The sequence below is a fragment of the Salmo salar genome, chromosome 22, assembly GCF_965601325.2.
Source record: "Salmo salar chromosome 22, fSalSal1, whole genome shotgun sequence".
In the NCBI taxonomy this organism is placed as follows: Eukaryota; Metazoa; Chordata; class Actinopteri; order Salmoniformes; family Salmonidae; genus Salmo; species Salmo salar.
In genome coordinates, this window is record NC_138312.1 from 28,801,588 (window position 1) to 28,816,074 (window position 14,487).

General features: G+C 42.8%; 1 protein-coding gene across 1 annotated transcript in view; it reads left to right on the plus strand.

Annotated features, from left to right (window-relative positions):
* The window catches only part of cdk18 (cyclin dependent kinase 18), a 55,483-nt gene that overhangs the window by 25,109 nt on the left and 15,887 nt on the right, over window positions 1-14,487 (plus strand). Inside the window, exon 2 of the mRNA XM_014166939.3 lies at window positions 10,452-10,564. Coding sequence (XP_014022414.2) covers window positions 10,456-10,564 — 109 coding nt within the window. The 5' untranslated portion in view covers window positions 10,452-10,455. The remainder of the gene's footprint in view (window positions 1-10,451; window positions 10,565-14,487) is intronic.

A 14,487-nucleotide genomic window follows, 5' to 3' on the forward strand; every position in this document is an offset into this window, starting at 1 on the left:
GCACAGTACAAAGGCACACTCATTCATTGTTCTTCCTTAAATCCATTTATACAAAATAAACACCAGCTCAATCTTTCTTTCTCTTCCTCTCACATCCCCCTCTCCTCACATCATGTGCCATTCTTACTGCATGCTCATCTGCTTTCCACAACTTCCCTTTTAAAATCCATCAAACCATGTCAAAGGCAAGGTATTGGTATTCAGGATTGTGATGCATATTTGCCATGGCACTTTGAATGTTTTTTTCAATGTTCTCATCCTTTCTTTTTCCATTGAAATATCTGTGTATCTGTTTGTTTGTGACTGCTGTCTCCTCTCTGGTGACCTGCCAGGTTCAGAGGTCTGATTTGGAAAATCACACTGGTCAGATTAGACTGCTTCCTACTGTAATGGATTTTCCTACCAATGAGCCCAGACACACATTTCAGCCTATTTCATGTGGTTTTGGGATATTTCTGTGGGCTGGAGAGTGTGTGTGTGTGTCATGTTCCTGATGGGCACTGACCTGCATAAACCCATGACGCCAAAGTGAACAAGCAACACATCATCTACCTCAGTAGGCCGTATTCTTGAGAGAAGTTTAATCCAGGACAATGGTTGATTTCTACAGACATTTGGGTTGTGGATTTACAGTATGTGACAGGATTTATTATGGAAGTCCTTTTTGCTAGAAAGACTATTTGAACAATAGTTAGATGGATCATGATGATTCATTCAATTAAGACAGAAGTGATAAAAAACACAAGCAGCTAATAGACTCAACTTTCCCTTTCTAACTCTTCTAATGCCTTCTAAACTTTACAGGAGAGACTATTGCTGGAGTGGAGCAGAGAGACCATTAGTGTTCTCTCTCTCAGGATAAATATGCACCATTAAGGCTATCTGTGTCCAGGACTGATCAGAGGGAATGAATGGCGGGACTGAGCCTTGCTGGCACCCCTACATGACCAGATGCCCTCTGAAAGTGTGTGTGTGTGTGTGTGTGTGTGTGTGTGTGTGTGTGTGTGTGTGTGTGTGTGTGTGTGTGTGTGTGTGTGTGTGTGTGTGTCTGTGTGTGTCTGTGTGTGTGTGTTAATCGTCTCATTATCTCTCTGTGTGTGGGGGGGGGGGGTCGTGTTCCCAATCAAATGCACCAAACCCCACTGAGCCTTCATGTGTTGACTACGGAACGTAGAACACTCATAACTTATTTTTCTCAATCTTCTCTGCTCTCTGTATCTTCTGGTCTTCTGTAGTTGTGTATCCTGCATTGACCCCCCCCCCCCCCCACACACACACACACACACACATACAGTCATACTGTACATTTACTGAGCCTGACGCCATGTTCTTTGACATTGTTAAAGCCATCCTATTGGCTCAGAGCATAGAGCTCCCAGAATGCACCCTGCTCCAAACAGAGGGATATGTTGTCTGTAAACAAGATACATGGAGCACACCATCATTGGTAACACTTCCCTGACAACACACAAACACACTTACTCTGTGCTCAGGAACACTTCGTATGCTGATGACTCAAGACTACATACGTCAGCTACTGCAGCAAATAAAATTACTGCAACACTTAACAAAGAGCTGCAGTCAGTTTTAGAATGTGTGGCAAGAAATAAATATTTCAAAAACTAAAAGCATTGTATTTGGGACATATCATTCACTAAACCCTAAACCTCAACTAAATCGTGTAATGACTAATGTGGAAATCAAGCATGTTGAGGAGACGAAACTGCTTGATGTAACCCTGGATTGCAAACTGTCATGGTCAAAACATATTGTTGCAACGGTAGCTAAGATGGGGAGAGGTCTCTCCGTATCGCTATCAACAAAAAAAGTCCTAGGTTTGTCGCACCTGAACTACTGCCCAGTCATATGGTCAAGTGCCACAAAAAGGGACAAGCAAACTACAGTTGGCCCAGAGCAGAGCAGCACGGCTGGCCTTTAAATGTACACAGAGAGCTAACATCAATGACATGCATGTCAATCTCTCCTGGGTCAAATTAGAGGAGAGAATGACTGCATCATGATGCAGAGTCTATTCCACATCAAGTAACTCATGCAAGCAGTAAAATCAGATTTCAAAAACAGATAAAACTACACGTTATGGAACAGTATGGACTGTGAAGAGATACAGGCTCATACGCATACACATGCGAACACACACACTACACACACGTACATTATAATATTGTTATATTGCTTTATTATGGATTTTGTATTGTAGATATGATGTGGTAAAGTAGTGTGTAATAATGTGTTGTGTGATTTTGTATGTAATTGCCTTAGTCTTTTTTGGACCCCAGGAAGAGTAGCTGCTGCTTTGGCAGGTACTAATGGGGATCAGTAAGAAATACAAAATATTTACGTTACGACACACACAATTAAGCTGCTTTGGAGAGTTGAAAAGAGAAAAAAGGGAGGAGAGCAGAGAGGAAAAGGCGAAGCGAGATGTTTCACTCTTCCCCAAATCTTTGCAAAATGCGTTTCGATGGTCTTATTTTGGATCTATCTAAGCTTGTCGCCTGTCTTCCCGCCTTTGGGACAATGACTCCCATTGTTAGGGCACGGAGACATGAGCATCTCATCGTTATATACAGATCTCTGAGGAGAGCAAAGAATCGAGAGGCTGAATCCAAAGGACATAGAACTATCATTCTCTTCTCTCCCATCCTTTGAGGGGAAAGATTTAATGCAACACTAGGTTTGCTGGTCATCTGCCTAACAGACGTTGCTTTTAAAGGGGCAATCACCAGTTGCTACATCTATTTTTATAAATTAATGGCATATACCCATTAATTCTTAAAGACTATAATTTATAAATGACTCATAAAATCAAATTTTATTGGTCAATTTTATTGGTTTAAACTCGTTTTTCAACCACTTGTCACGCCCTGACCTGAGAGAGCCTTTTTATGTCTCTATTTAAGTTTGGTCAGGGTGTGATTTGGGTGGGCATTCTATGTCCTTTTTTCTATGTTTTTGTATTTGTTTGTTTTGGCCTGGTATGACTCTCAATCAGGGACAGCTGTACATCGTTGTCGCTGATTGGGAGTCATACTTAGGCAGCCTGTTTTTCCTTTGGGTTTTGTGGGTAGATGTTTTCCGTATAGCTTCTGTGCCTTATGGAACTGTGTAGTCGTTGTTTTGTTTGTTTTTGTAAGTGTTCACTTTTCTTCAAATTAAAAAGATGAGCATTCATATTCCCGCTGCGTTTTGGTCCTGTGTTCCAGACGACCGTTACACCACTCCACAAATTTCTTGTTATCAAACTATAGTTTTGGCAAGTCGGTTAGGACATCTACTTTGTGCATGATGCCGTAATTTTCCCAACAATTGTTTACAGACAGATTATTTCACTTATAATTCACTGTATCACAATTCCAGTGGGTCAGAAGTTTACATACACTAAGTTGACAGTGCCTTTAAACAGCTTGGAAAATGACAGAAAATGATGTCATGGCTTTAGAAGCTTCTGATAGGCTAATTGACATAATTTGAGTCAACTGGAGGTGTACCTGTGGATGTATTTGAAGGCCTACCTTCAAACTCAGTGCCTCTTTGCTTAACAAATTGTAGACCTCCACAAGTCTGGTTCATCCTTGGGAGAAATGTCCAAACGCCTGAAGGTACCACGTTCATCTGTACAAACAATAGTACGCAAGTATAAACACCATGGGACCATGCAGCCATCATACCGCTCAGGAAGGAGACGTGTTCTGTCTCCTAGAGATGATTGTACTTTGGTGCGAAAAGTGCAAATCAATCCCAGAACAGCAGCAAAGGACCTTGTGAAGTATCTATCCACAGTAAAACGAGTCATTTATCGACATAACCTGAGAGGCCGCTCAACAAAGAAGAAGCCACTGCTCCAAAACCGCCATAAAAAAAGCCAGACTACGGTTTGCATCTGCACATGGGACAAAGATCATACTTTTTAAAGAAATGTCCTCTGGTCTGATGAAACAAAAATAGAACTGTTTGGCCATAATGACCATCGTTATGTTTGGAGGAAAAAGGGGGAGGCTTGCAAGCCGAAGAATACCATCCCAACTGTGAAGCACGGGGGTGGCAGCATCATGTTGTGGAGGTGCTTGGCTGCAGGAGGGACTGGTGCGCTTCACAAAATAGATGGCATCATGAGGCAGGAAAATTATGTGGATATATTGAAGCAACATCTCAAGACATCAGTCAGTAAGTTAAAGCTTGGTCGCAAATGGATCTTCCAAATGGACGATGACTCCAAGCATAGTTCCAAAGTTGTGGCAAAATGGCTTAAGGATAACAAAGTCAAGGTATTGGAGTGGCCATAACAAAGCCTTGACCTCAAGCCTATAGAAAATGTGCGGGCAGAACTGAAAAAGTGTGTGTGAGCAAGGAGGCCTACAAACCTGACTCAGTTACACCAGCTCTGTCAGGAGGAATGGACCAAAATACACCCAACATATTGTGGGAAGCTTGTGGAAGGCTCCCTGAAACATTTGACCCAAGTTAAACAATTTAAAGGCAATGCTACCAAATACTAATTGAGTGTATGTAAACTTCAGACCCACTGGGAATATGATGAAATAAATAAAAGCTGAAATAAATAATTCTCTCTACTATTATTCTGACATTTCACATTCTTAAAATAAAGTGGTGATCCTAACTGACCTAAAACAGGGAATTTTTACTAGGATTAAATATACACCTTAGCCAAATACATTTAAACTTCCGACTTCAACTGTAAGTATATGGATGAGCGATGGCCCGAGCGGCATAGATGGTATAAAATACAGTATATACTGCACATGTGATATGAGTAATGTAAGATACGTAAACATTATTAAAGTGGCATTATTTAAAGTGGCATTGTTTAAAGTGACTAGTGATCCATTTATTAAAGTGTCCAGTGATTGGAATGTTGTTCTGAAAGAGCTGCAAAATCTGGACCCCTACAAATCAGCCGGGCTAGACAATCTGGACCCTCTTTCTAAAATTATCTGCTGAAATTGTTGCAACCCCTATTACTAGCCTGTTCAACCTCTCTTTCATATCGTCTGAGATTCCCAAAGATTGGAAAGCTGCCGCGATCATCCCCCTCTTCAAAGGGGGAGACATTCTAGACCCAAACTGCTACCGACCTATATCTATCCTACCCTGCCTTTCTAAGGTCTTCGAAAGCCAAGTTAACAAACAGATTACTGACCATTTTGAATCCCGCCGTACCTTCTCCACTATGCAATCTGGTTTCAGAGCTGGTCATGGGTGCACCTCAGCCATGCTCAAGGTCCTAAATTACATCATAACCGTCATCGATAAGAGACTTTACTGTGCAGCCGTATTCATCGACCTGGCCAAGGCTTTCGACTCTGTCAATCACCACGTTCTTATCGGCAGACTCAACCGCCTTGGTTTCTCAAATGACTGCCTCGCCTGGTTCACCAACTACTTCTCTGATAGAGTTCAGTGTGTCAAATCGGAGGGCCTGTTGTCTGGACCTCTGGCAGTCTCTATGGGGGTGCCAAAGGGTTCAATTCTCGGGCCGACTCTCTTCTCTGTGTACATCAATGTTGTCGCTCTTGCTGCTGATGATTCTTTGATCCACCTCTACGCAGACGACACCATTCTGTATACTTCTGGCCCTTCTTTGGACACTGTGTTAACCTGTTAGGGCTAGGGGGCAGTATTGACACGGCTGGATAAAAAACATACCCGATTTAATCTGGTTACCACTCCTACCCAGTAACTAGAATATGCATATACTTATTACATATGGATAGAAAACACCCTAAAGTTTCTAAAACTGTTTGAATGGTGTCTGTGAGTATAACAGAACTCAAATGGCAGGTCAAAACCTGAGAGATTCCTTTACAGGAAGTGGCCTGTCTGACCATTTCTTGAACTTCTTTTCCATCTCTATCTTTTACTAAGGATCTCTGCTCTAACGTGACACTTCCCACGTCTTCCATAGGCGCTCAGAGCCCGGGAAAAAACAGAATGTCGTCATCCCAGCCCCAGGCTAAAACACATTATCGCCTTTCTCAAGTGGCCGATCAAGGGACTCTGGGCTTATGCGCGTGACCCGACCGCCCCCGCCTTTGTGATTCTTTCCTCTGTTTGCCGAAAAGGAGATTCCCTGTCGGAATATTATCGCTTTTCTACGAGAAAAATGGCGTAAAAATTGATTTTAAACAGCGGTTGACATGCTTCGAAGTACGGTAATGGAATATTTAGAATTTTATTGTCACGAATTGCGCCATGCGCGCGACCCTTCTTTACCATTTCGGATAGTGTCTGGAACGCACGAACAAAATGCCGCTATTCGGATATAACGATGGATTATTTTGGACCAAACCAACATTTGTTATTGAAGTAGCAGTCCTGGGAGTGCATTCTGACGAAGACAACAAAAGGTAATCAAACTTTTATAATAGTAAATATGATTATGGTGAGTGCTAAACTTGCCGGGTGTCTAAATAGCTAGCCCGTGATGCCTGGGCTATGTACTTAGAATATTGCAAAATGTGCTTTCACCAAAAAGCTATTTTAAAATCGGACATATCGAGTGCATAGAGGTCTGTATCTATAATTCTTAAAATAATTGTTATGCTTTTTGTGAACGTTTATCGTGAGTAATTTAGTAAAATGTTAGCGAATTCCCCAGAAGTTTGCGGGGGGTATGCTAGTTCTGAACGTCACATGCTAATGTAAAAAGCTGGTTTTTGATATAAATATGAACTTGATTGAACAAAACATGCATGTATTGTATAACATAATGTCCTAGGGTTGTCATCTGATGAAGATCATCAAAGGTGAGTGCTGCATTTAGCTGTCTTCTGGGTTTTGGTGACATTATATGCTGGCTTGAAAAATGGGTGTCTGATTATTTCTGGCTTGGTACTCTGCTGACATAATCTAATGTTTTGCTTTCGTTGTAAAGCCTTTTTGAAATCGGACAGTGTGGTTAGATTAACGAGAGTCTTGTCTTTAAATAGCTGTAAAATAGTCATATGTTTGAGAAATTGAAGTAATAGGATTTTTAAGGTTTTGAAAATCGCGCCACAGGCTTAAAGTGGCTGTTACGTAGGTGGGACGAATTCGTCCCGCCTAGCCCAGAGAGGTTAACTAACCTCCAGACGAGATTTAATGCCATACAACTCTCCTTCCGTGGCCTCCAACTGCTCTTGAATGCAAGTAAAACTAAATGCATGCTCTTCAATCAATCGCTGCCCGCACCTGCCCGCCCTTCCAGCATCACTACTCTGGACGGTTCTGACATTGAATATGTAGACAACTGCAAATACCTAGGTGTCTGGCTAGACTGTAAACTCTCCTTCCAGACTAACATTAAACATCTCCAATCCAAAATTAAATCTAGAATTGGCTTCCTATTTCACAACAAAGCATACTTCACTCATGCTGCCAAACATACCCTTGTAAAACTGACCATCCTACTGATCCTCGACTTCGGCGACATCATTTACAAAATAGCCTCCAACACTCTACTCAGCAAATTGGATGCAGTCTATCACAGTGCCATCTGTTTTGTTACCAAAGCCCCATATACTACCCACCACTGCGACCTGTATGCTCTTGTTGGCTGGCCCTCGCTGCCAAACCCACTGGCTCCAGGTCATCTACAAGTCTTTGCTAGGTAAAGCTCTGCCTTATCTCAGCTCACTCCAGCAGGTTTATCTCACTAGTCACCCCCAAGCCAATTCCTCCTTTGGCCACCTTTCCTTCCAGTTCTCTGCTGCCAATGACTGGAACAAACTGCAAAAATCACTGAAGCTGGAAACTCATATCTCCCTTACTAACTTTAAGCACCAGCTGTCAGAACAGCTCACAGATCACTGCACCTGTACATAGCCCATCTGTAAATTGCCCATCCAACTACCTCATCCCCATACTGTAATTATTTATTTATCTTGCTCCTTTGCACCCCAGTATCTCTACTTGCACATTCATCTTCTGCACATCTATCACTCTAGTGTTTAATTGGTGTATAGTAATTATTTCGCCACCATGGCGTATTTATTGCCTTACCTCCCTTATCTTACCTCATTTGCACAAACTGTATATAGACTTTTTCTACTGTATTACTGACTGTGTGTTTGTTTATTCCATGTGTAACTCTGTGTTGTTGTATGTGTCGAACTGCTTTGCTTTATCTTGGCTAGGTCGCAGTTGTAAATGAGAACTTGTTCTCAACTAGCCTACCTGGTTAAATAAAGGTGAAATAAAAAAAAATAATTGGGTCTTAATGTAGGCAGCAGCCTCTCTGTGTTAGTGATTGCTGTTTAGCAGTCTGATGGCCTTGAGATAGATCCTGTTTTTCAATCTGTCGGTCCCAGCTTTGATGCACCTGTACTGACCTCGCCTTCTGGATGATAGCGGGGTGATCAGGCAGCGGCTCGGGTGGTTGTTGTCCTTGATGATCTTTTTGGCCTTCCTGTGACATCGGGTGCTGTAGGTGTTATGGAGGCCAGGTAGTTTGCCCCCGGTGATACGTTGTGCAGACTGCACCACCCTCTGGAGAGCCCTGCGGTTGAGGGCGGTGCAGTTGCCGTACCAGGCAGTGATACAGCCCGACAGGATGCTCTCGATTGTGCATCTGTAAAAGTTTGTCAGGGTTTTGGGTAATAACCCAAATTTCTTCAGCCTTCTGAGGTTGAAGAGGCACTGTTGTGCCTTCTTCACAACACTGTCTGTGTAGGTGGACCATTTCAGTTTGTCTGTGATGTGTACATCCAGGTTGTTTTCCTGACACCACATTCCAAGTGCCCTCACCTCCTTCCTGTAGGCTGTCTCATCATTGTTGATGATCAAGCCCACTAATGTTGTGTCATCTGCAAACTTGATGATTGTGTTGGAGGCATGCATGGCCACGCGGTCGTGGGTGAATAGGGAGTACAGGAGGGGGCTGAGCACACACCCTTGTGGGGCCCCAGTGTTGAGGGTCAGCGAAGTAGAGATGTTGTTTCCTACCTTCACCACCTGGGGTGGCCCGTCAGAAAGTCCTGGACCCAGTTGCACAGGGAGGGGTTAAGACCCAGGGCCTCCAGCTTGATGATGAGCTTGGAGGGTACTATGGTGTTGAATGCTGAGCTGTAGTCAATGAACAGAATTCTTATTCTCATGAGCTTAGTTCAACTGTTGTACCCCATCAGAACCCAAAATATAAGCTTGTTTTACTCCAATGTTTGTAAAGAAAGTAAATGTAAACAAACACTATATAGCCTCAAAACAGGGTCAGAACTATGATGTTGATATCATGGATGGTGGTTACATTTCTCCAGGCCCATCCCTCAGCTTTCTACCTAAACAGGGGCTGATAATGTTTCTACTGCTGATTGTCACTTTAAAGGGAAGTGTGCATCTTCAGGTTAAAATGATTGAAAAATGGAATATGAAATTACACAGACGAATTGTAAAATATCTTGTGGCACCGACTGGTAAGATGCTTCAGGAGGGTGGTCACGTGTGCTAGAAATGCAGAGGTCCTGGATTCGAGCCAAATTAGGAGGACGCGGTACTCTAAGCAAGCAGCATGATGTCCGTTACACACATGCACGCACGCACGCACAAGCATGCATGGACACGTGTACGACTGAGGAACATAGTTCTGCCTACTCTCAGGTCTTTAAATAATGACATCACACACACAGTCTGAAAGGAATCTAATTAGAAAGTAGGAGACCATAGCAACCAACCTGCACTGCTGCTCAGTGAGAGAGAGTGAGACAACGATATAATGAGTGGGGGGAGAGGGTTTTATATGGTTATGTGATGTATTGACAAAGTAGTGTCTGGGCCATGACAGAGAGGTGACTGTATTGATTAAATGCTCTCCTGCTATTTCGCTGTGATCCGATGTTAGAATTTTTAACAGCCAGGGAGCACCACACACAGAGACTGCCTCTCTGTCTCTCTGTTTCTGACCTCAACCAAAGACCACAACCCAATCACTAACGAGAGCTGTTCTGTGTGCCATGGGAGGGTGTGCAGTTAGGTTAGAGAACATTGGTTCAGCAGAGGGTAGTTACATATTCACTTTCCTCTGTCCAGACAGTCTGATCGTTATGCTCTTTCACCCCAGGGATTATGGTTAGTGGTTCAAATCGTATAATGTGGACGTAGCCTGTAAAGTGTTAAGGACATGCTGTTGTTTGAGTAACTTGCCTTGGAACTGAAAACTTGTGTTATTTATTTAACCCTTATTTGACTGAGAACCAATTCTCATTTACAGCAACGATCTGGGGAATTGTTACAGGGGAGAGGAGGGGGATGAATGAGCCAATTGTAAACTGGGATGAAATTTACCTCAGTGGGCTTACATGGTCTGGAGTGATACACAGCAAAAAACAGAGTTCGATACCCAGTCATTTACATACATGTATGCCTTGTTATGTATGCCCTCTCTCTCTCTCTCTCTCTCTCTCTCTCTCTCTCTCTCTCTCTCTCTCTCTCTCTCTCAGCGCCATGAACAAGATGAAGAACTTTAAGAGACGTTTCTCTCTGTCTGTCCCTCGCATCGAGGAAAACGAGTTCACTGAGCAAATCAACCAGCTCAACATCCAACACACTCAGGGTAAGACCTCTAACACTACCTTGCACTGCCCAATACTGCCTGTCCAACACTGTCCAATGACGCACAGGAAATCATCTCATCTGTCCTCCTTGTATCTGGTGGGTCTTGCTGTTATGAGCGTTGCTAATGAATGACAGCTTATTGGGACTATATTTAGAAACAGGAAGCTCAAAGTCCTGATCCCAGATCTTACACTACTTCCTCCTCCATCCCTCCCTGCATTAATTTATTCATCCTTTTATTAATGGATCAGGCCATTCTTGGATCTGTTTGTAATCAAACCACCAGCCCAGTCATCTCTGTACCAGCCCCACTCTGTCCCCACAGCCTGTATATCACTGATTTCCAGCTAAGGGAAGGCTGCAGTTTGATGAGGTTAGGACACACATTTACACAAGCTCCGAGTGGAGAGATAGAAGAGAGGAGAAGCAGAAAGAGAGATGTAAGAGAGGACAGGAGAGTGAGAGGGAGAGAGAAAGACAGAGAGAGGGGTGGAAGAGTGAGACGGGGTGCTGGGAGCCGAGGCTGATGGGGGTTAGCAGTGTTCAAGACACATTTATACAAGCCAATCTCCCTTGTTGTAGGCCACTGGGTCAGAGCAACAACCATCCTCTCATCTGGCACTAGTCTGCCCTGCAGCAGTGAAAGAAAACCTTTTAACCATTGTGTTCTGGTGTTCATAGTGTTCTTTAGGCTCTCTGTCAATCCAGACATTCTACCCTTCGCAACCCCTTATTCCACCACGGCCTCTTTCAGACAATAACTGAACAAAGATTTCATGAAATAATCATTGATTTCTGCAACAGTGAATTAGGGCGATGCTGTTCAACTTTCTGTCCATGTTTGGAGTGACGGACTTGGCTGACATTTTTCCTAGGATTAACCACATAACCTAACATTCCTTTCAACTCCTACTGAAGTTGGGATACAACATCAGCAATACAACCTTTCCTAGACTCTCAAATAATGTTTTTTCAAGTCAAGATACAGTTCAATCATATTCCCTGACACAGAAATACCAGAACACACAAAAAGCTTGTCACATGCATCAGAGCAGCTGTCTTTACAGTGGTCATGTATTTATTGTTTCTAATGGATCTTTATTGCAAACATAAAGAGAAACACAATCAGCTCGCAGATCAGAATGACTATATATAGGTGTATATCCTTAAGGCAGTTTTATCAACATATCTCCTTCAGTCGCCTGTCTCAGTAGGTAAGCAAAAAAAGTCAATTAGTCACGTCTGAGTGAGGGAGATGAATTCATTAGCATACCTTACAGGCTAACGTGTGTGTACCAGGGAGGCCTCCCGTCCGCCTGCCAGTCTAATCTGTCAATCTAATACAGCAACCTAGTTTACAGTGCCTTCGGGAAGTATTCACACCCCTTGACTTTTTCCACATTTTGTTAGGTTACAGCCTTATTCTAAAATTGATTAAATATTTTTTTCCCCTCATCAGTCTACACACCCCATAATGACAAAGCAAAAACTGTTTTTTAGATAAAAAAATTAAATAAAACTGATATCACATTTCCATAAGTATTCAGACCCTTTACTCAGTACTTTGTTGAAGCACCTTTGGCAGCAATTACAGCCTCGAGTCTTCTAGCGTCTAATATACAAGCTTGGCAAACCTGTATTTGGGGAGTCTCTTCCATTCTTCTCTGCTGATCCTCTCAAGCTCTGTCAGGTTGGATAGGGAGCGTTGCTGCACAGCTATTTTCAGGTCTCCAGAGATGTTTGATCGGGTTCCGGTCTGGGCTCTGGCTGGGAACCTCAATGAAACTCAAAGCCACTCCTGCGGTGTCTTGCCTGTGTGCTTAGGGTCGTTGTCCTGTTGGAAGGTGAACCTTCGCCCCACTTTGAGGTCCTGAGCGCTCGGGAGCAGGTTTTCCTCAAGGATCTCTCTGTCCTTTGCTCCGTTCTTCTTTGCCTCGATCCTGACTAGTCTCCCACTCCCTGCCATTGAAAAACACCCCCACAGCATGATGCTGCCACCACCATGCTTCACTGTAGGGATGGTGCCAGGTTTCCTCCAGACATGATTCTTGGCATTCAGGCCAAAGAGTTCATTGTTGCTTTCATCAGACCAGAGAAACTTGTTTCTCATGTTCTGAGAGTCTTTAGGTGCCTTTTGGCAAACTCCAAGCGGGCTGTCATGTGCCTTTTACTGAGGAGTGGCTTCCGTCTGGCCACTCTAACATAAAGGCCTGATTGGTGGAGTGCTGCAGAGATGTTTGTACTTCTGGAAGGTTCTCCCATCTCCACAGGGGAACTCTAGAGCACTGTCAGAGTGACCATCGGGTTCTTGGTCACCTCCCTGACCAAGGCCCTTCTCCCCCGATTGCTCAGTTTGGCCAGCTCTAGGAAGAGTCTTGGTGGTTCCAAACTTGTTCCATTTAAGAATGATGGAGGCCACTGTTCTTGGGGACCTTCAACACTGCAGACATTTTTTGGTACTCTTCCCCAGATCTGTGTTTCGACACAATCCTGTCTCGGTGCTCTATGGACAATTCCTTCAACCTCATGGCTTGGTTTTTGCTTTGACATGCACTGTAAACTGTGGGACCGTATATAGGCAGTTGTGTGCCTTTCCAAATCATGCCCAATCAATAGAATTTACCACAGGTTGACTCCAGTCAAGTTGTAGAAACATCTCAAGGATGATCAATGGAAACAGGATGCACCTGAGCACAATTTCGAGTCTCATACCAAAGGGTCTGAATACTTATGTAAATAAGGTATTTCTGTTAGTTTTTTTTATATATACATTTGCAAACATTTCTAAAAACCTGTTTTAGCTTTGGCATTATGAGGTATTGTGTGTAGATATCTGAGGATGTTTTATTTATTTAATCAATTTTAGAATAAGGCTGTAACAAAATGTGGAAAAAGTCAAGGGGTATAGTTTCACTATATTAAATAATACTTTTATATGCTGATGGAAAGATAAACATAATGAAATAATTGAATTAGTTCAGATCATCACGTCAAACACTGTCATACAAAATTTTACCAGAGCCAGCTAGAGAAGAATGGATGCCCCATCGGTAGAAAACATCGTAGTAGCCTACAACAATAAGCTTCATTAGAAATGCAACTCTGAGAGGAACCAGCAGTCAGCAGACAGCTCCTGTCTTAAGTTTGAGTTTCCTACCTGGCCATGTGAGAGCCTTTCAGTCTGCCCTTTAATACATTATTCACTTCATCAGATGTCCTATATTATTATGTCCCAATTTAGATAGGATAGGACTATAACACACAGTCTTTTAAATATACACATAGGCTGAAGTCTCTGTACCCTCTCATCATAAAGAACAATATTATTGTGAACACTTTTCTTCCTCCTGTACCCGCACACCAACAAAAACACAACTACAAACTAACTCACACTCACTAACTCTCCTTCTTTGTGGACATGGTCTTACATAAAGACAGGTATTGACATATTGTGGTCCACTTATTGGATTGTCCTTTTCCAAACAAGCTGTCTTATACCTTTGTGTGTGTGTGTGTGTGTGCACGTGTCTCACCTGCCCTGACCCCAATTACAAACAGACAGATCAAAGGGTTCCTGTAACTGTGATATTTAAATGATCAGCCTGCTCCCTTTATTTCTTCCCCTCTCGCTCTCTCGTTCTGTGCCCACTCATAGCAGGAGTATTAATCAAACTAAGATGTCATCATAGCTATCTTTCTCACCATTAATCTATCACCGCTTCATTCCATCCAATTCCCTCTCTCTCGCCTTCGTTGATCTCTCTATCTCTGTTCCATCTCTCTATCGCTCTTTTTCCCAATACATTTTTTTCACCTTATTTTTCTAACATTGTTAAGTGAGCTGGTTAGATACTTGCCTTCTGCCTATGAATAATTAACTTTTATTTCAACTAAATCTCCATCATCATCATTTGCGTGCAT